The 19,121-nt window shown below is 49.4% G+C and overlaps 2 protein-coding genes across 6 annotated transcripts in view; one reads left to right on the top strand and one right to left on the bottom strand.

Moving 5' to 3' along the window:
- Window positions 1–334: 334 nt before the first annotated feature.
- On the bottom strand, window positions 335–9,895 carry TMEM53 (transmembrane protein 53). Of its 4 annotated transcripts, none has more exons than XM_037906675.2 (4): window positions 8,390–8,552; window positions 7,869–7,981; window positions 7,451–7,528; window positions 3,562–4,378 (listed from the first exon to the last, which is right to left on the bottom strand). In XM_037906675.2, the coding sequence occupies exon 4, from the start codon at window positions 4,340–4,342 to the stop codon at window positions 3,722–3,724; it is 621 nt and encodes a 206-aa protein (XP_037762603.1). In that variant the 5' UTR covers window positions 4,343–4,378; window positions 7,451–7,528; window positions 7,869–7,981; window positions 8,390–8,552; the 3' UTR covers window positions 3,562–3,721. The 4 variants fall into 4 exon arrangements, with proteins under 4 accessions (XP_037762600.1, XP_037762603.1, XP_037762601.1 ...); XM_037906673.2 differs by lacking the exon at window positions 7,451–7,528 and adding an exon at window positions 5,846–5,958; XM_037906672.2 differs by lacking the exons at window positions 7,451–7,528; window positions 8,390–8,552 and adding an exon at window positions 9,716–9,895 and having other exon boundaries at window positions 335–4,378.
- A 37-nt stretch (window positions 9,896–9,932) lies between these two features.
- The window catches only part of ARMH1 (armadillo like helical domain containing 1), a 29,863-nt gene continuing 20,674 nt past the window's right edge, over window positions 9,933–19,121 (top strand). Inside the window, exons 1-2 of one of the 2 annotated variants that reach the window (XM_037906663.2) lie at window positions 9,933–10,077; window positions 18,440–18,658. In XM_037906663.2, coding sequence (XP_037762591.1) covers window positions 18,453–18,658 — 206 coding nt within the window. In that variant the 5' untranslated portion in view covers window positions 9,933–10,077; window positions 18,440–18,452. Of the gene's footprint in view, window positions 10,078–14,216; window positions 14,344–18,439; window positions 18,659–19,121 lie in introns of those variants that run through there. The other variant, XM_043552507.1, reaches the window with a different exon arrangement.

Raw genomic sequence — 19,121 nt, 5'->3', positions numbered from 1 at the left:
ACAGGAAGAAATTTAATCCACTATGTCGGCAGACAAAACCCCAGATGGCGAGCTGAGCGGCTCAGCCCACCGCCGGTCTGGGGTTCCGTCCGCCAGCTCCTGCCAGCTGGGGTCCTGGCCGCCGGCCCCGCTCAGCCTGCTGCCGGCCTGGGGTTCCATGCACTCAGGCCAGCAGCAGGCTGAGCAGGGGCAGCGGCCGGGACCCCGGCTGGCAGGAGCGTGCCAGTAAAATCAGCACACGTGCAGCAGGTTGCCGACCCCTGCTCTAGAGCATGGTGACAGGCAGAAATGGTGACTCTTTTAAAAGTCATTGTAAGTTTGATATTTTATTTTCCTCTCTCATCTTTAATTCCTCATCACAGTGTTAGGCTTTTGGGGTCAGTTTAACAGAGGAGATTCAGGAAACATGCAAACAGTCACGTACACGTCAAAAGAAGACTTAGAAGGACTCCCCAGTTGTACTGTAGGGCCTCTCTGAGCTGTTTGGGAAGCTGAAAATAGCTGCAGTTGGACTGTTGTTTCTGCTTGCAAACTGAGGCAGATTGTAAAATACATTATAAACGGTATTAATACATTTCTAAATCCCCATTTCAAATGCATTTGAATAAGCATTTCCTCCCAACCCTGCTACTGGACCCTCAGTGAAATGACAGGGTACTACTCTGCTCTGATTCACATTTGTGGGGTTGCAGAGGAGGAAAGTAATGACATTACAAAGCGGCTCTTGCTGGGGGAACAACTCATGAACATCCCATAGTCAGCATGATTGCTGTATGCAGGAGGGGAGGCTGCACAGAAAACCACAGGGACGAACTGTGTCCTCAGGCAGCTGTACAGGTGTTCACAGGGCACTGGATCCTTCGCGGGACTAGCATCATTTCAGAGGCCCCAGATTAGATCATGCTGTGCTGGAAAGTGGCAGGCTTTTCCAGGGTTATAATTCAATCTACCCCCTATCCTCCCAAAAAAGCCAGGATCCATAAACACACAGAAAGTCAGATCAGTTAGAATTCAACCAATTCAACCTTCGTAGATTGTAGTATAGTCCTTCCCCTACTTTAACCCCTCACTCCCCCTCCACAGAAGAAAACCCAAACAGGATGTTTTCTAGCTTGGCTCATCCCATCAAACATGTCTGTACAGGGAGTAAGCAACACACTCTGAAGTGTTCGCGTGTGTAGATTAATTAACAAATCTTCTGGAATGTGAGCAATGATGCTAGTTGGTAATGAAGGCTCTCCCTTAGAGGATCAAAGAGAAAGCAGTTTCTGAAAGACCCAGGAAATTTGGGCACAGGAGGTGAGATAGAACTCGGGGTTACAGATACTCAAAGTGACCGCCCTGCACTCCTGGGCACACACCTTAACAGACTGGTAAATCTACACAGCAACACACAGCTATTCACCCAATGATTTCAGCAATGAGAGGGAAGCGTCAGGGGAGAGGAACAAAGACCAGACACTGAGACACGTTAGATATTTCACAGATAAAGCTTTAAATTAACTCAGCTACAGGGATTTGAGCCATCCAGCAAGGGAGCAGCCCCTTGGCCATTCTGCCCCAGCCCTATTAAATAGAACCAGGCTGACATATTGGGGCGCAGTTACCTACACTGGGCTTTCGGAGACACTGTGTTTGATTGCTGTAGCTGATCTCCAGCTAGGAGTAGGGCTGAGGTGCAGTGCCTTGAGGGCGCGGACAGGGAGGGACCTGCATTGGTCTGCCCTATTAAAGGCTCTGCCAAGAGTCTCATTCTGTCCTCGTCAATGTGACTACATGCACAGCTGAGAGCAGAGGGGTGTAAATAGAAGAGTGGGGGGATTGGGAGAATGAGGTGACACTGCAGAGCTTCAGCTGACTCAACGGTGGGCTGGAGGAAGCAGCAGAGAAAAAAAAAAACCTAGGCTAAGCAGAGAGCCCTGGGTGCTAGGGACATCACAGAATTGCTCCAGTGTAACAAGATGGAGCATGGATGGTGATGTAAGTTACACGCCCAGGACTACGAAGTGGAGGGCAGCAGGGAAAGGGGAAAGAGGGTATAAGAAGGGGGATGTAGTGCTCCCCAGTCACATTAATTCACTCCTTTCTCTGGCCTCCTATGGTGAAAGCCCACCCCCATGAAAGCTCCTGGCAAACCTCCCATTGTCTTCAGCAGGGACAGGATTTTACCCCTATTATGTAAGTTATATTCATTTGGACTCTCTTGACTCTACTTAGCACCATCACCTCTGACCAGCCCAACAACCGATTTGGAGGCTTCAGACATCCAGCTGTGTACTAGATGCCTAGAAATCAGCAATTCTGTGTCTCCAAGCTCTGGGGAAGGGTGGTGGAATCATAGAATATCAGGGTTGGAAGAGACCTCAGGAGGTCATCTAGTCCAACCCCCTGATCAAAGCAGGACCAATCCCCAACTAAATCATCCCAGCCAGGGCTTTGTCAAGCCTGACCTTAAAGACTTCTAAGGAAGGAGATTCCACCACCTCCCTAGGTAACACATTCCAGTGTTTCACCACCCTTCTAGTGAAAAAGTTTTTCCTAATATCCAACCTAAACCTCCCCCACTGCAACTTGAGACCATTACTGCTTGTTCTGTCATCTGCTACCGCTGAGAACAGTCTAGAGCCATCCTCTTTGGAACAACCTTTCAGGTAGTTGAAAGCAGCTATCAAATCCCCCCTCGTTCTTCTCTTCCGCAGACTAAACAATCCCAGTTCCCTCAGCCTCTCCTCATAAGTCATGTGTTCCAGTCCCCTAATCATTTTTGTTGCCCTCCGCAGGACTCTTTCCAATTTTTCCACATCTTTCTTGTAGTGTGGGGCCCAAAACCGTACACAGTACTCCAGATGAGGCCTCACCAATGTTGAACAGAGGGGAACGATCACGTCCCTCGATCTGCTGGCAATGCCCCTACATATACATCCCAAAATGCCATTGGCCTTCTTGGCAACAAGGGCACACTGTTGACTCATATCCAGCTTCTCGTCCACTGTAACCCTTAGGCTCTTTTCTGCAGAACTGCTGCCGAGCCATTCGGTCCCTAGTCTGTAGCGGTGCATGGGGTTCTTCCGTCCTAAGTATAGGACTCTGCACTTGTCCTTGTTGAACCTCATCAGATTTCTTTTGGCCCAACCCTCCAATTTGTCTAGGGCCCTCTGTATCCTATCCCTACCCTCCAGGGTATCTACCTCTCCTCCCAGTTTAGTGTCATCTGCAAACTTGCTGAGGGTGCAATCCACACCATCCTCCAGATTATTTATGAAGATATTGAACAAAGCCAGCCCGAGGACCGACCCTTAAGGCACTCCACTTGATACTGGCTGCCAACTAGACATGGAGCCATTGATCACTACCCGTTGAGCCTGACAATCTAGCCAACTTTCTATCCACCTTATAGTCCATTCATCCAGCCCATACTACTTTAACTTGCTGGCAAGAATACTGTGGGAGACTGTGTCAAAAGCTTTGCTAAAGTCAAGGAACAACATGTCTACCGCTTTCCCCTTATCCACAGAGCCAGTTATCTCGCCATAGAAGGCAATTAGATTAGTCAGGCATGACTTGCCCTTGGTGAATCAGGATTTTATTATGAGCAGAGAGATGCTGAAGAAAGAGGCAGAGAGACAGAGAGCACCGTTTGTTTCTGGTGTGATCCCAGTGAAGAGGGAGCATCTGCTGGGGGTCTTTACACAGGCACTTGCTATCTCTGCCTTGGTGAACCCTAGGCGCATCCAGCGCAGTCATACATGAAAGAGGTGCAGAGGCTCATGTAATAGGAGGGATATGCCAGCAAGTGACTCACATGAGCAGAGTCTGAGAAGTCCACAGCTCTCACTGCAACATTGTGCTGCCGCCGGGCCTCGATCATGTGCTCTATGTCACTGGCCAGGATGATTCTGTCACCCTTGGAGTAGAGGTAGAGCTCGGGCCACCTCGAAGGCCCCTTCAGCAGGGCGTCATAATGGATCTCATGGAAGAAGCGAGTCACTGGATACATCAGGATCCGCAGCACCACCACCAGGATGGCGAAGACAAGCAGGAGGCAATACTTGAGCAGCACGTTAGTTGATTCCAAGACAACTGCCAAGGCACGCAGAGTCCCCATCAAGTTTCTTCTGCCTGGGGAGCTATCAAAAATGGTGCCCACCACCTTGAGGTTGCTGAATTGCCCGTGCGTGTGGATAAGCTCTAGGATGTAGCGGTAAAGCATGACCCCGCCATTGCTGAACACGTGAAACAGCAGGGGTTTCTTTTCAATTTTATAGTCAAAGAGCAGCTCCAGGAGCTTTCTAGCTTGGGTCTGGAGGGACCTGATGCCAAAGCTGTCTGCGAAAAACACCATCTTCCATGGAGCTGTGTAGCGGATAACTGTGCACCCCTGGGAGGAACAGAGAGACACCCATCAAGGGCTGTATGTTACATAGAAAGGCAAGCTCCTTCAGGATCCTAATCTGCCACTGTGTTCATAGCACTTGCCCTATAGGAAAGAGCAATGGTCCCCTCTTCCTGAATCAGGAATTGGCCAGGGCTGGCTCACCATTAGTGTATCTTTAGTATAACATCATCCACAACATTGGTGAAGGAGAAAGAATTTCCTCCCGTCCCTGGCTGGTGATCATTTGGGCCCAGTAGCATCAGGACCCGGTAATACTTATCCCAGCCAAGATTCTCTGTAGAAGCCATTTTTATGGGTGGCCTTTTTTGAAGCTTGCTAACCTATAACTATTTGATCAGATGGGGTGGGGGTGTCACAGTAGATTCCACTTAATAGCCACCTTGATATTGACAACTTCTGGTTAATAGCAACATCTGGCCAGGAACCAATCGCGTTCCATTGACTTTAATGTTAATAGGATTTGGATATTGGTAATACCATGCTGATTATTAACAACATGTTTTAGAAGAAAGACCCCAACTGGAGGCAGGTTTGCAAGGTTGCAGCCAGGGAAGGAAGTGCTGGGACATACCTTCCCTCACTGCAGCCCTGCAAACCTGCCTCCAGCCAGCACTCACCCTGCCCTTGTGCTTCCTTCTAGGGCAGTGCCCTGAAAACCTACCTGTGTAAAGGGACAGCACAGGAGGTAAGGGGCTGTGGGCAGGGAAGGAGTGGGGGATGCAGCCCAGACACCAGAGCTGCACAGTACCTCTCCCTGCACCCAGGGAAGGAAGCACTAGGACATGCTGAACCCCAACCCACAGGGAACTCAAGGAGAGAGACCCTCCGTGCCCCATTCCCTGTAGAAAGCCCCCACATCTGTGCTGCAGCCCCCTCTCTGCTGCTGCCCTGCCCACATGCAGGGAAGATCTATCCCAGTGTTTCATTCCCTGGCTGCAACCCTGCAAAGTTGCTTTCCACTTATTACCAACTGACGGATAACGGCAGCTTTTGCTGGTAACTGAGGAACTGTTAATAAGTGGAACCATGTACCAAAGAGCTTAGGGCGCTTGGCTACATAGCGAAGCCCCCACATTTAGATATACGCACTGTATTACTCTGAGTATTCTCTTTACTAATGGTAGGTTTTAATGACGTCAGGCACCCAGGTGCTGAAGCAATGGGCCCCCACAGAAGTTTCTATATAAATGCTAGTTGTGGTAGCACTCCATCTTTTACATTAGCTCAGCAAAGGCATTTATTGGCATTTCTGCTTGAGAAATGCAGAGAAAAGGCATTAAAACAGCTATGTTCAGAGGCGAGTGGGGAGAAGGGAGGAAGAAATCTTCACCTATTCTAATAGATTTGAAGTCATCTGGGTTTTGCATTCATGCTTCCTAGAGGAAGGAAGGTCCACCCACATCCCTATTAGAACCCTATACATCCCTTCACTTCCCCTCGATTTCCTACCCTCAAGGGTCTGCATCCTGCCCATCCTCCTTCTGGCCAAGGAGGACTTGCCAAGTGTCCCATGGCAGCATGTCAACAATCCTCAGTAGACCAGCAGGGGTGCCTGATGGCCGCTGGGCAATAAAAAGTACAGCATTATCCATCTTCTCCCACTAGCTGAGCATGCTGCCTCCACTGGGCTTCCCACCCACACAAAGCATGAGGCTGGCAGGGGAGCTGGGGGTCTCCCACTTGGCATCGCAGAACACAAAGCCATGATAAGTTATCAGGTGTACCCTCCCCCTTCAGTTTCTGAGTCCATAACCACCCTATGGCTTCAGCTTCAGTTGTAAAGATTCAAAAAGTTCATTTAAGAGATCTTGGAATTCGGGAAATAAAAACCAATAATAATAAAAAAGCCAAGGTAACATAATCACTCAAGTAATTGCAGCTAAGCACACCAGAAAACAAACCCTCCCAAAAGTCTCCCACATCTCGTCAACCCTCCAACACCTTATGATTTGAAACTTTTACTCATTGTCTGAATAAATATAGCTGGGATAGTGGTTTCACTGAAACTATCTATCTGGAAAGCAGCATGCGGCAGGTGCAGTCTAGCTGGGGAGTTCAGCCCACAGAGGAAAATAAGTACATGACATAAAAACTACAACCCTCATATGGCACCACATGCAAATCAAATGTTCTGGTTTTGGGTGTTTGATGTAATAAAAAAATCCACAGAGAGCAAAAAATTAGTCAAAAACCCAATTTTCCATTAAAATGGCAATGGAAATTTTTCTCCCAGACACAGTTGTGTGGCTTAATCCTTGTAAAGTGCTAAATATTAATCATATAAGGGTCAGAAGGGCGTTCATTCTCCATGGCTCATTCTATCCTTAGAGTCTCTGTTAGGATTGCTTAAAAGGGAACCAGGTAGGACTAAATGAAACTGTGTATTTTAGAATGCAGACACCTACCTTTCTGGCAACGGGATTGAGACACCAAATGCATTTCATATAGGATACTGAGCAGTTGCGGAATGCTGTGGCCAGTTGCAACTGAGCAGTGAAATGCTGTTACCAATCCTGAGACATCCAGTCACAAGTCATTCTGTACTAGAACACACTTTAATATATAATCTCACGTCAGGTTAAACATTAACAGTTCAGAGGAGGGCATGTGAGGCAGTCATGCTGGGTAGTATTCCAAGTAGAACTTTGGCATCTACCTTTGCAACAAATTTGGAACCAAAACAAAGTCCATTCTCACATATTGCGAAAGAGATGAGAAATAATGGGCCTAGATTCCATTAGGTCCAAAAGCCATGCACTTTCCATCATTCCATAGACCAGCAAAGCAAGATATTTTAAAAGGGGACTGAAAATGAGACAGACACTGTCAGAAACTTCCATTTCTAGGTCACTATACCAAATCCTGTCCACGTTGGTAATGACTGAACATTGTTACCATCTGATGGCTGTTCCATAAATTGTGTGAAATGAGTTTAGGGGCATTAAATCAATCCCCAGTAGCCAGGCAACCTGATCACAAAAGCCATCAATAACCAGCACACTTGTTAGTCTCAGAAAAGAGGCCAGAGGCTGAATAAGCCATGGTTGAACTTGCCTTTGACCCTTAAAGTTGGCCCTGCCAGGTCTGTACAGATGTATGCAGCTTGTACTCACTGCCCATGTTATACATGTTCTGTGGATAAACGGAGGACAAAGATTTATACCGGTTTTCAAATCTTTAAGACTTCAGAAACTTTGAAAAAAGGCAAAAAATAATTCCTTTTAGGAAGCACTTCCTGCCTCTTCATTGTACACATAACCAGGGTCTTAAAGACAGTGTGCAGAGAATCTCAACATGCTACTTGAACATGCAAGGGGCTTTCACACAAAAATAAGCCCAACACTTTCTTCTAGGGCTTCTCTGGAGTTGTAACAAGGGGTAAGGTCTTTTCACCAGAGTGCAGGGGAGAAAATTCCTCAGGTAGCCTTGCTACAGCTTTATATTGGCATAGAAAGATGAATGATGCACTCACCTTCTGATGGTAGATGGTGCTGTATTTTGCCAGGTGTCTATCACGGCAGCCAGCCCATCCCAGCAGAATTACCACAGGCAGGTTATTTGTGTTTCCCCTCTCTGGACTAGTGTCTGAAATAAACCAGAAGATTTTTAAAAATGAAACTGCCCTTCAGCCCACTAGAGTCAGAGTGAAATTGCAACCAAACTAGTTAATAAGGATAGCGGGTTTAACCCACCCCCGAGCCTGCAGTGCAACTATTGTGCTGATAAACTGATAGGCTACGGAAGGAATCCAGTTATCATTCAGCTATTATTGCCATATTATTTGTGGTACAATACAATCAAGACTGGGGCCCTATTGTACTGGGCACAGTACAAAAAATAAATGACAAATCTTGCCCCAAACAACTTCTAGTGTAAAGAAAGACAAAAGGCTACAGGCCAAGGTAGGACACAAATAAGGGGGTAAAGATGCTAAAAACTAAAAGTTCACATTATAAATGTTTCTAAAATTCAGGGTTCAAAAAATCCATTTACCAGTGGCAAATGGCAGGTTTTTCCATTACCGTATGTGGAGGGAAACAGGCTCACTGATTTTTGGACAAGTTTACATTTGCATTAAAAAAAAGAAGTTTCCAGCTCAGTTGGTTACTTAAGGCTTGTCTACACATGGAGTTAGCTCTGATCCTTTGAAAGTGCGTTAAACTAAACAGGAACAGGAACAAGGAACAAAATAAGAGTGTTTACATGAGGAGTTAATCAGGAATAACTCTATGTGCAGACAAGCCCCAAAGATATTAGTTTTGTCTTGTTTTTAAGCCACCCCAATAGAGCTCTCGGTCCTTTAAAGAGACATAAAAAGAGGTGGTCGTTGCCGCAAAGATTTTCCAACCTAGTATCAGATGCAGTGGAATGAGAGTGACAGACACCAGCTGGAGAAGGACCTGGGCTATGGCAATAAGCTTACAGGGTGACAGTCTGGCCCTGCCCAGTGTTGTTTCCATACACAGACCATTCTGCCACAACTAACTGTTTCTGATTAACACTCCCAGGCACAATGGAGGAAGTGATTGAAAGGAGTCGGGAGCCCTGTGTAAACCCAGCTCTCCCTGAAGCCACCAGGGAGCACAGCCCAGTATCCAAACAGGATTATTTTGCTAACAGGAATGTAAGATAGAAGGGTTAAGGGCAAATCCTGCAACAGCAACACCCCTGATGCTAAGCCCCCCGGGCTACTAGGGACAACACTGCACAGCCCCTGGGGACATCAAACACTCGCACCCCTCCTCCCGGGGCATCAGACACCTGCCTCCCCTCACCTCTTCCTCCTGGGGCATCAGACCCCCCCACACCTCACCCTGTCGTCCCCCCCACCTCTTCCCCCCGGGGCATCAGACCCCCTCCACTTTGCCCTGTCCCCCCCACCTCTTCCCTCCAGGGCATCATACACCCCCCCACCTCATCCTGTCCCCCCCCACTTCTTCCCCCCAGGGCATCAGACACCCACCCCCCTCACCTCACCCTGTCCCCCCCCACCTCTTCCCTCCGGGGCATCAGACCCCCACCCCACCTCACCCTGTCCCCCCCCACCTCTTCTCTCCAGGGCATCAGACACCCCCCCCTCACCTCACCCTGTCCCCCCCCCACCTCTTCCCCCCGGGGCATCAGACACCCTCCCTCACCTCGCCCTGTCCCCCCCCCCCCCTCTTCCCGCCGGGGCATCAGACACCCTCCCTCACCTCGCCCTGTCGCCCCCCACCTCACTCCTCCCCGCAGGGCCTCGGACACGCGCCGCCCCCCGACTGCCGGGCCCGCCGGGCCCGCGAGGACCCTGGGGACCCCGCCCCACGGCCAGCCCCGTACCCGGCCAGCCCCCCGGCGGCAGCTCGATGGTATAGTCCAGCTCCCTGGCCCCCATGCTCGGACGCGCTGAGGTGACCGCAGCCCCACCCTCGGACCGAAGCGCCCGCCCCCCACAGCGGAAGTGACGGCCCTCTCCTGCGACGCCAGCCAATAGGAGCGCTCAAGGTCCACACCCTGTGACCTCACATCCTAGCAACGCGCCTCTCACGGGCAAAGAGAACCCGCGCCCCTAGCAACCGCGCTCTCTCCAGCGCCCCGCCCACCGGATCGGAATGAGGCTCTCCATTGGTCGAAGGCTGGGTGAGGACGGCCTGTGGTTTGGTCGTCGGGGATGTCAATCAATCTGAAGAGCTGGCGGGGAGGTGAGAGGGAGTCGCGTCCAATCGACACCCCCTCTATAGGGGGCACCAGAGCTGGGCGGCCAGGGGGCAGGCAGGGGGGGAAGGGCTGGGGGTGGTAGGTGGGGGGGTGCCGGCAGCCAGGGAAGGGCTGGGGGTGGTAGGTGGGGGGTGCAGGCAGGGAGGGAAGGGCTGGGGGGTGGTAGGCAGGAGGGAAGGGCAGGGGTGGTAGGTGGGGGGGTGCCGGCAGGGAGGGAAGGGCTGGTGGGCGGGGGGGTACAGGCAGGGAGGGCAGGGCTGGGGGATGGTAGGCAGGGGGGAAGGGTGGGGGTGGAAGGTGGGGGGGGTGCAGGGAGGGCAGGGCTGGGGGGTGGTGGGGTACAGGCAGGGAGGGCAGGGCTGGGGGTGGTAGGCGGGGGGGAAGGGCTGGGGGTTGATAGGTGGGGGGTACAGGCAGGGAGGGAAGGGCTGGGGGATGGTAGACAGGGGGGAAGGGTGGGGGTGGAAGGTGGGGGGGTGCAGAGAGGGAAGGGCTGGGGGGTGGTAGGCAGGGAGGAAGGGTGGGGGTGGAAGGTGGGGGGGTGCAGGGAGGGAAGGGCTGGGGGGTGGTGGGTGGGGGGGTGCAGGCAGGGAGGGAAGGGCTGGGGGGGTGGTAGGTGGGGGGGAAGGGCTGGGGGTTGGTAGGTGGGGGGTACAGGCAGGGAGGGAAGGGGTGGTGGGTGGGGGGGGAAGGGCTGGGGGTGGTGGGTGGGGGGGTGCCGGCAGGGAGGGAAGGGCTGGTGGGTGGGGGTGGAAGGTGGGGGGGTGCAGGGAGGGCAGGGCTGGGGGGTGGTGGGGTACAGGCAGGGAGGGCAGGGCTGGGGGTGGTAGGCGGGGGGAAGGGTTGGGCGTTGATAGGTGGGGGGGTACAGGCAGGGAGGGAAGGGCTGGGGGATGGTAGGCGGGGGGAAGGGTGGGGGTGGAAGGGGGGGGTGCAGGGAGAGTCGGTGCAGGCAGATGGGGGGGCTGAGGGTTGGTAGGTAGGGGTGGGAGTGGCAGGATGGAATGGAGTAGGGCAAGGATGGGGTGGATGCAGGCCGTGGGGGAGGGCAGCGGGGGTTGGTTGATACATAAGAATATAATATAAGAACGGCCATACTGGGTCAGACCCAATGATCCATCTAGCCCAGTATCCTGTCTCCTTATGGTGGCCAATGCCAAATGCTTCAGAGGGAATGAACAGAACAGAGCAGTTATCAGGTGATCCATCCCCTGTCATCCACTGCCAGCTTCTGGCAGTCAGAGGCTTTGGGACACCCCGGGCACGGGGTTGGATCCCTGACTATCTTGGCTCATTACCATTGATGGACCTGTCCTCCATGAATTTATCTAATTCTTGTTTCAATCCAGTTACAGTTTTGGTCATCACAACATCCCCTGCAACAAGTTCCACAAGTTGACTGCGTTGTGTGAAGAAGTAATTCCTTTTGTGTGTTTTAGACCTGCTGCCTATTAATTTCATTGAGTGACCCCTGATTCTTGTGTTATGTTAAAGGGTACATAACATGTCCTTATTCACTTTCCCAACACAAATCATGATTTTGTAGACCTCTATTGTAACTTCCCTTCGTTGTCTCTTTGCCAAGCTGAACAGTCCCTGTCTTTTTAATGTGTCCTGTATGGAGAATGCTCCATGCCCTTAATCATTTTGTTGCTCTTCTCTGCACTTTTTCCCTTTCTAATATATCTTTTTTTTGAGATGGGGCAACTAGCACTGCACACAGTTTTCAAGGTGTGGGGGGGTACTGTGGATGTATATAGTGTCATTATGATATTTACCGTCTTATGATCTATCCCTCTCCTAATGGTTTCTAGCATTCTGTTAGCTTTTTTGACTGCTGGTGCACATTGAGCAGATGTTTTCAGAGAACTATCCACAATGATCTCTTTCTTGAGTGATAACAGCTAATTTAGACCCCATCATTTTATTGGTATAGTTGGGATTATGTTTTCCAATGTGCATTACTTTGCTTTTATCAACATTGAATTTCATCTGCCTTTTTGTTGTCCAGTCACCCAGTTTTGTGAAATCCCTCTATTCCTCCTCGCAGTTTGCTTTGTATTTAACTTTCCTGAGTAATTTTATATTGTCTGCAAATTTTGCTAACTCACTGTTTACCCCTTTTTCCAGATCATTTATGAATATGTTGAACAGTACTGGTCCCATTACAGACCCCTGGGGGGCACCGCTATTTACATCTCTCCATTCTGAAAACCGACCATTTATTCTTACCCATTGTTTCCTGTCTTTTAACCAGTTACAGACCCACGAGAGAACCTTCCCTTTTATCAAACAGCTGCTTAGTTTGCTTGCAAGCCTTTGGTGAGGGAGCTTGTCAAAGGCTTTCTGAAAGTCCAAGTACACTATATCCAGTGGATCACCCTTGTCCACATGTTTGTTGACCCTCTCAAATAATTCTAATAGATTGTTAAGGCATGATTTCCCTTCACAAAAGCAGTGTTGACTCTTCCGCAACAAATTGTGTTCATCTAAGTTTCTGATAATTCTATTCTTTACTATAGTTTCAATCAGTTTGCCTGGTACTGAAGTTTGGCTTACTGGCCTGTAATTGCCAGGATCGCCTCTGAAGCCTTTTAAAACTCAGCATTACATTACCTACCTTTCAGTTATCTAGTACAGAGGCTGATTTAAATGATACGTTACAAAACACAGTTAGTAGTTCTGCAATTTCATATTTGAGTTCCTTCAGAACTCTTGGGTGAATACCATCTGGTCCTGGTGACTTATCACTGTTAAATTTATCAATTTGTTCCAGAACCTCCTCTATTGACACCTCAATCTAGGACGGTTCCTCAGACTTGTCACCTAAAAAGAATGGGTCAGGTTTGGGAATCTCCCTGACATCCTCTGCAGTGAAAGCTGATGCAAATAATTCATTTAGCTTCTCTCCAATTACCTTGTCTTCCTTGAAAGCTCCTTTAGCACCTTGATTGTCCAATGATCCCCAGATTGGCAGGCTTCCTGCTTCTGATGTACTTAAAAATTGTTTGCTGTTAGTTTGTGAGCCTTTTGCTAGTTGCTTTTCAAATTCTTTTTTGGCCTGCCTAATTATACTTTGACACTTGACTTGCCAGAGTTAACGCTCCTTTCTATTTTCCTCAGTAGGATCTGACTTCTGATTTTTAAAGGATGCCCTTTTGCCTCTGCCTCTTTTACTCTGTTGTTTAGCCATGCTGGTATATTTTTGATACTCTCACTACTTTTTTTAAATGTAGGTTATACGTTTAATTTGAGCCTCTATTATGGTGGGGTGGGGTTTTTTAAGTTTCGATGCAGCTTGCAAGCATTTTACTCTTGTGACTGTTGCTTTTCATTTCCATTTAACTAGCTTCCTCATTTTTATGTAGTACACTTTTCTGAAGTTGAATGCTACTGTGGTGGGCTTCTTTGGTATTTTCCCCCCACAAGGATGTTAAATTTAATTACATTATGGTCGCTATTACCAAGCAGTTCAGCTGTATTTGTCTCCCAGATCCTGTGCTCCATTTAAGACTAACTCAAGAATTTCCTCTCCCCTTGTGGGTCCCAGAACTAGCTGCTCCAGAAGCAGTCATGAATGGTCTCTAGAAACTTCAACTGTGCATCCCACCCTGAGGTGACATGTACCCAGTCAATATGGGGATAGTTGAAATCCCCCATTATTAGTGAATTTTCTATTTTTATACCCTATCTAATCTCCCTGAGCATTTCACAATCACCATCACCATCCTGGTCAGTAATACATCCCTACTGCTATACTCTTATTATTCAAACATGGAATTTCTATTCATAGATAGGGGTGGGTAGGGGAAGGATGGAGTGGGGGAGGTGAGGATGGGTTGAGTAGGTGGGTGCAGGCAGATGCGGGGAGGACTGAGTCAATAGGAGTGGGTGGTAGGTGGGCAGGGTGGGGTTGGGTGAGGACGGGGTGGATGGATGGAGCTAGGGCTCACTGGGTGGCAGCAAGGGAGGGTGGGATGAGGGCTGGGTTCATGGCAGACAGGGTGACAGAAGTCTGGCAACTCTGTCCATGCTCGGACTCCCAGCGCAGGGACATCCTCCCCACTGGGAAAGGAAGTGCTGCCAAACCATTCCAATAAGCCGGAGACCTGCTGGCTTAGTTTGCTATTGGCCTGGCTGTGTAGGAGTAAGGCAGAGAGATTCTTTTAGGACTGGAGGAGAGACAGTGCTTCATGGAATAATGAGCATGGTGCGAGAGCCAGCCAGTCACCCCCATAAGACAACCACGGGTAAAGGAAATGACCAGGATCTCACACAGCCCCTTCCTCAAAGAGCTATTGGGAGCCATGGGGGAACTGAAGAGGGTGTAGGGGCATCACAGCTGGGGTGGGGTGAGCACTAGAGGAAATGGAGTTTCACAGAGCTGGCAAGGGGACTAGTATTAGATGGATTTGGGCATAGGCGCCAACTTTTCCAGGTGCCGGTGGGTGCTCGCCCCCGGCCCCACCCCGACTCCACCCCTGCCCTGCCCCCATTCCAACCCCTTCCCCAAATTCCTGCCCCACCCCACCTCTTCCCAGAGCATGCTGCGTTCCCCCTCCTCCCCCCTTCCTCCCAGCACTTGATGCCACGAAACAACTGTTTTGCAGTGCCAAGCACTGGCAGCTAGGGGGAGAAGTGGGGACACGGTGTGCTCAGGGGAGGAGGCGGAGCAGAGGTGAGCTGGGGTGGGGGGGCAGGGCGGGGAGCTCTGCACCCACCAATTTTTCCCCATGGGTGCTCCAGCCCCGGAGCACCCACAAAGTCAGCGGCTATGGATTTGGGTGCCAACTGGGTTAGAGGGAGAATAGGTACCAGGTTTGGGGGCAAAAGGGTGCTGGGGGTGTCAGTGGGACCAAGGAGAGAGAATAGTAGGTGTCTGGAGGGGGCTGCTGGAGCAGGGGGTCTGGAGAAGGAGCAACGGTCATAGAGCTTTAGGGAGGGAGGGAGGAAGGAAGGGGCCTGCTGGATCAGTGAGGATTGTGGGTTTGGTGGGGGGGCAGCAGAGTCTCCCCAAAAAGTGGAGGGGCAAAGGCCCCCCCCCCGGGTCCTGCCCCTGCCCCATCTCTTCCCCCAAAAGCCCCACCCACAGCTAAGCCAGAGCAGGGCCAGGGAGCCTGGGACCCTCTACCTACCCAGGGTCGGGGGGTCCCAAGAGCAGACCCTGGCCCGTGTCCCCGCCTCCTTGGCTCGCCGCCCAGGGCGGGTGGTGGGTCTGCGGCTCCCCATAGCTGCCTGCGTGGCTCTTGCTCTGACCCAGCTCCAGCCTGAGGGCAGGGCCTTGGAGCTGCGCCATGATAAGAGCCGCCCAGACAGCTGTGGGGAGCCGCGGACCCTCCACCTGCCCTGGGCGGAGGGCCTGGGGCCACGGGCCAGGGGCAACTCTTGGGCAGGCCCCGCTACCCCGGGCAGCTGGAGGATCCATGGCTCTCCACAGCTGCCTGGGCTACTGGGGCCAGGCTCCAGCTGCCGGCCTGGCCAGGGGGCAGAACCTCGGGGGGGGAAGAGATACGAGCAGGGGTGGGGACCATGGCGAAAAGTGGATGGGCCAAGCAGGCTCTAACTTGTGCCAGGGGCTGGGCAAGGCTTGGAATCTGGTGGGTGCAAAGATATCTTAAAACCACCTTTTCCTTCCCATCTCCCAACTCATCCAGGGCTGCACCTCCTAAACTCAAGGTGCCACTCACAGCTACCTAGTGAATAGCCAACAACAGTTCCTAAATCACCTGGGTTTTCCTTAGAGTCCTCCCAACAAAGTACTGACTTGGTGTCCAATCTTCTAAGCTTATCTGATCTAGCGAGATGAGTGAGGCAGCTCATTGAGTAGCTGGACCAGACAATTTGGAGTGAGGAGACTTGGTTCTGTTCTGACTCTGCCACTGAGTTACTGTGTGAGCTTGGGGCAAGTCTTTCCCCCTCTCTGTGAATTTGTTTCTGTATCTGTAAAATGAGGATAATAAGAATACTTACCCCTATTTATAGGGCACTTGGAGATCTTTGGATGAAGAGCACCATATAGGTGCATAATATTATTATAACAGTCAGTCTGGTACCATTATATCCTCAGTTAGTTGTATTGTGTGATCATTTTCAGACCAACTCTTCTCCCCAGCTGGATAATAGGAAAGCACCCTTTATTCCTCAAATCCTCCTGTCCAGAGGCTGGTGATGGTGTTTCTGAACAGTGAGGATTATTGCTGCTTCCTAATAAAAGCAGGATAAGAGCACACCATCAGCATCTCAAACATAAATATGGAAATGTTAATTTAGAATCAATTTTGGGATGCTTCAGACTGTTAAGTTCTTTTAACTAGATTTCTGTAGAGGACATAGGAGCTCTTTATGGGCCTGTAAATTTGATGCAAACGGTCTCTGTGAAATACTCATTCCCTCAACACGCTAGTTGTTCTCTCAGTATCAGTCTTGAGCCTTGCACATAATGTTTCACAAATATTCTGTAAATCACTGGAAAAAGCTCATGAGACTGTGAAATACGACTTTCGACAAAGGGCTGCTAACAGGCCAGTCTCCCATCAGCACTAACATTTGTTATGGCTAATAACACTTCCAATCACAACTATTTTGGGAAAACTGATTTATTTTAAACCTTGTCCTCCCTCAAAGGAGATCCTGAATACACTCTGCCAAGGACACAGACTCCTACAAACCACAGACTGTTAATTCCCTAATGAAACCCCAACTCCTCTTAACCCAGCAGAATTGTTTCTTTATCCAACTTTCTAGGGTGATTGTTTTCTTTGGTTTTTAATTTTTTTAATACACTTAACTACAGAGCATTTCACCTTTAGGTCATTGGTTTCAATCCGGTGCCTTTTGTGCAGTCAAGTTCCTAGTAGACAAGTGCTAGGCACTTTACTGATAGGAAATAGGCATGGAGCCAAACAGACCTAATAGATTTAAACTAAACTGAGAGAAGCCCTGAAATAAGTGTCTAGACAGGGGTTTGCGTTGGTTTAACTAATTTGCTTTTAAATTACACCTTAAATTAAACCATTGCAGCTTTCTCACATAGACAAGGCCTCAATCTCAGCAGAAAGAAAAGGAGTACTTGTGGCACCTTAGAGACTAACCAATTTATTTGAGCATGAGCTTTCGTGAGTTACAGCTCACTTCATCGGATGCATACTGTGGAAATTGCAGAATACAACACATATAATGTATTCTGCAATTTCCACAGTATGCATCCGATGAAGTGAGCTGTAGCTCACGAAAGCTCATGCTCAAATAAATTGGTTAGTCTCTAAGGTGCCACAAGTACTCCTTTTCTTTTTGCGAATACAGACTAACACGGCTGTTACTCTGAAATCTCAGCAGAGGGGCCAAGAACTGAAAGAGGCAAGGACTGAACTCTCTGTCATCCACACAGATGAAGCGTGTTGACAGGGCTGTGTGGAGAGAAGCTTGCAGTATTTCTGCCTGTCTTGTACCTCCCTTAGCTCCGATTCTACGAACACCCATGCACTTGCTTAACTTTAAGCCCCACATTGGGACTACTCACAAGTTTAAAGTTAAGCATGTGTGTTTGCAAGATTGGGACCGATGTGATTAAACCATCTTTATCTTCCAGAGCTGTCAATCTGCACTTTTTACCAGAACTAATTACACCAGAAAATTTGTAAATTTTGGGGGGAAGGGGGAGACAGAGAGTGCCCAAATATGCCAAAGAAATTCAGCAAAATGGGGATCACTGTATTGAAGGTCACAAAGTCAGTTGGGATTTTCTGTAGCTGCCCTATTCCTTGGATTATTATTTAAAAATGTGCCGTTGAAAGCTCTCGGCACTTGAAGAGAAATTAAATAATACGACATGACCTAGGACAAAAAGGTTCAAAATGCAAAAGCTTCCCAAATCCACCCTTTCATCGTCAAGGTCCTGTGCATCTCTGCTCTTATTTCATCCTACTTACCCTCTGGCAGGGCCTGTCATGTGATCAAATATTCAAGCTAGCAAGAATCTGAGATTAAGAAAATTTGTAACGTTAAAGTGCTCTATTCATATCTGGGAGGGAGACTGCTCTTGGGGAGATGATCTTGTGGCTCAATCAGGAGATCTGGATTCTAATCCCAGCTCTGCCCCAGATTTACTATGTGGCCTTGAGTAAATCAGTTAATTTCTTTATGCCTCAGTTTCTCCAGATGTAAAATGAAGATAACGGGAATAAAGGAAGATAAGATTACATTAATCAATGTTTGTCAAGTGCTTTATGATCTTTAGCTGGAAAGCATTAGACAAGGAGAAAGTATAATTAGGGCTGGTGTTACTCATTTGTACAGCCTACATTTATCTTTAAGGGTTTCTATAACCTCTCTCTCTCTCCCCTGTAGGACAGTACTGATCATGACTTCCACAAAGGAGCAGGCAGCCATCAGCAGACTGATGGGGTTCTTGCAGGAATGGGACAATGCTAGCAAAGCTGCTCGTAGCCACATTCTGGGCAATTTCATTAAGGCAAATCAAGGAAAGACAGGACCAGAGTTGGAGCTGGAATTCTCACAGGGAGCCAGCTTGTTTCTGACCCGCCTAACAGCATGGCTGAGGCTCACGTATCTACTTCTTTGGGATGCCAGAAGAGGTGGTGGGGCAATCGAGGGGAAGATTGTCTTCCAAATGTTCTCCCCCCCCCCCCCCCCCCAATATGATTTAAGGTAGCCCCTCTCTGTGGAAATACCTGAGTCCAGTCGTTCAGGGAGAAGAGTTTGGCCCATAAAAGCTGGAATCTGAGGGAAGTTCCACACCAAGGGTATTATTGGGTTGTTCTGCAAGATTCCCCTTGTTTTCTCCTTCCCCTCTCACAGGTCCTATATCAGGACATCCCATCCTTCTAGTTGAGGACAATATGTAAGCTCCCTGCCAAGCCCATCAATGCTGCAGGCAGGGAATCACTTCACACCCACTCTGGGGATGAGCATGCTGCCTCCTTAGTGGTTTGCAACCCAGCTAGCCTGGAAAATTAAGGCCTGTGCCATTTCTAGGCTGACCAGATAGCAAGTGTCAAAAATCGGGACA

The sequence above is a fragment of the Chelonia mydas genome, chromosome 8, assembly GCF_015237465.2.
Source record: "Chelonia mydas isolate rCheMyd1 chromosome 8, rCheMyd1.pri.v2, whole genome shotgun sequence".
Lineage (NCBI taxonomy): Eukaryota > Metazoa > Chordata > Testudines > Cheloniidae > Chelonia > Chelonia mydas.
This window is presented reverse-complemented; position numbering and strand designations above follow the sequence as displayed.

Excerpts from the sequence above, each read along its gene's own strand:
- TMEM53 (XM_037906672.2), bottom strand. The coding sequence starts at position 9,770 with ATGGGGGCCAGGGAGCTGGACTATACCATCGAGCTGCCGCCGGGGGGC. Across the intron at positions 7,982-9,715 it reads GCCGCCGGGGGGCTGGCCGG|ACACTAGTCCAGAGAGGGGA; the intron begins GTACGGGGCTGG and ends GGTTTATTTCAG. Across the intron at positions 4,379-7,868 it reads GCACCATCTACCATCAGAAG|GGGTGCACAGTTATCCGCTA; the intron begins GTGAGTGCATCA and ends TGTTCCTCCCAG.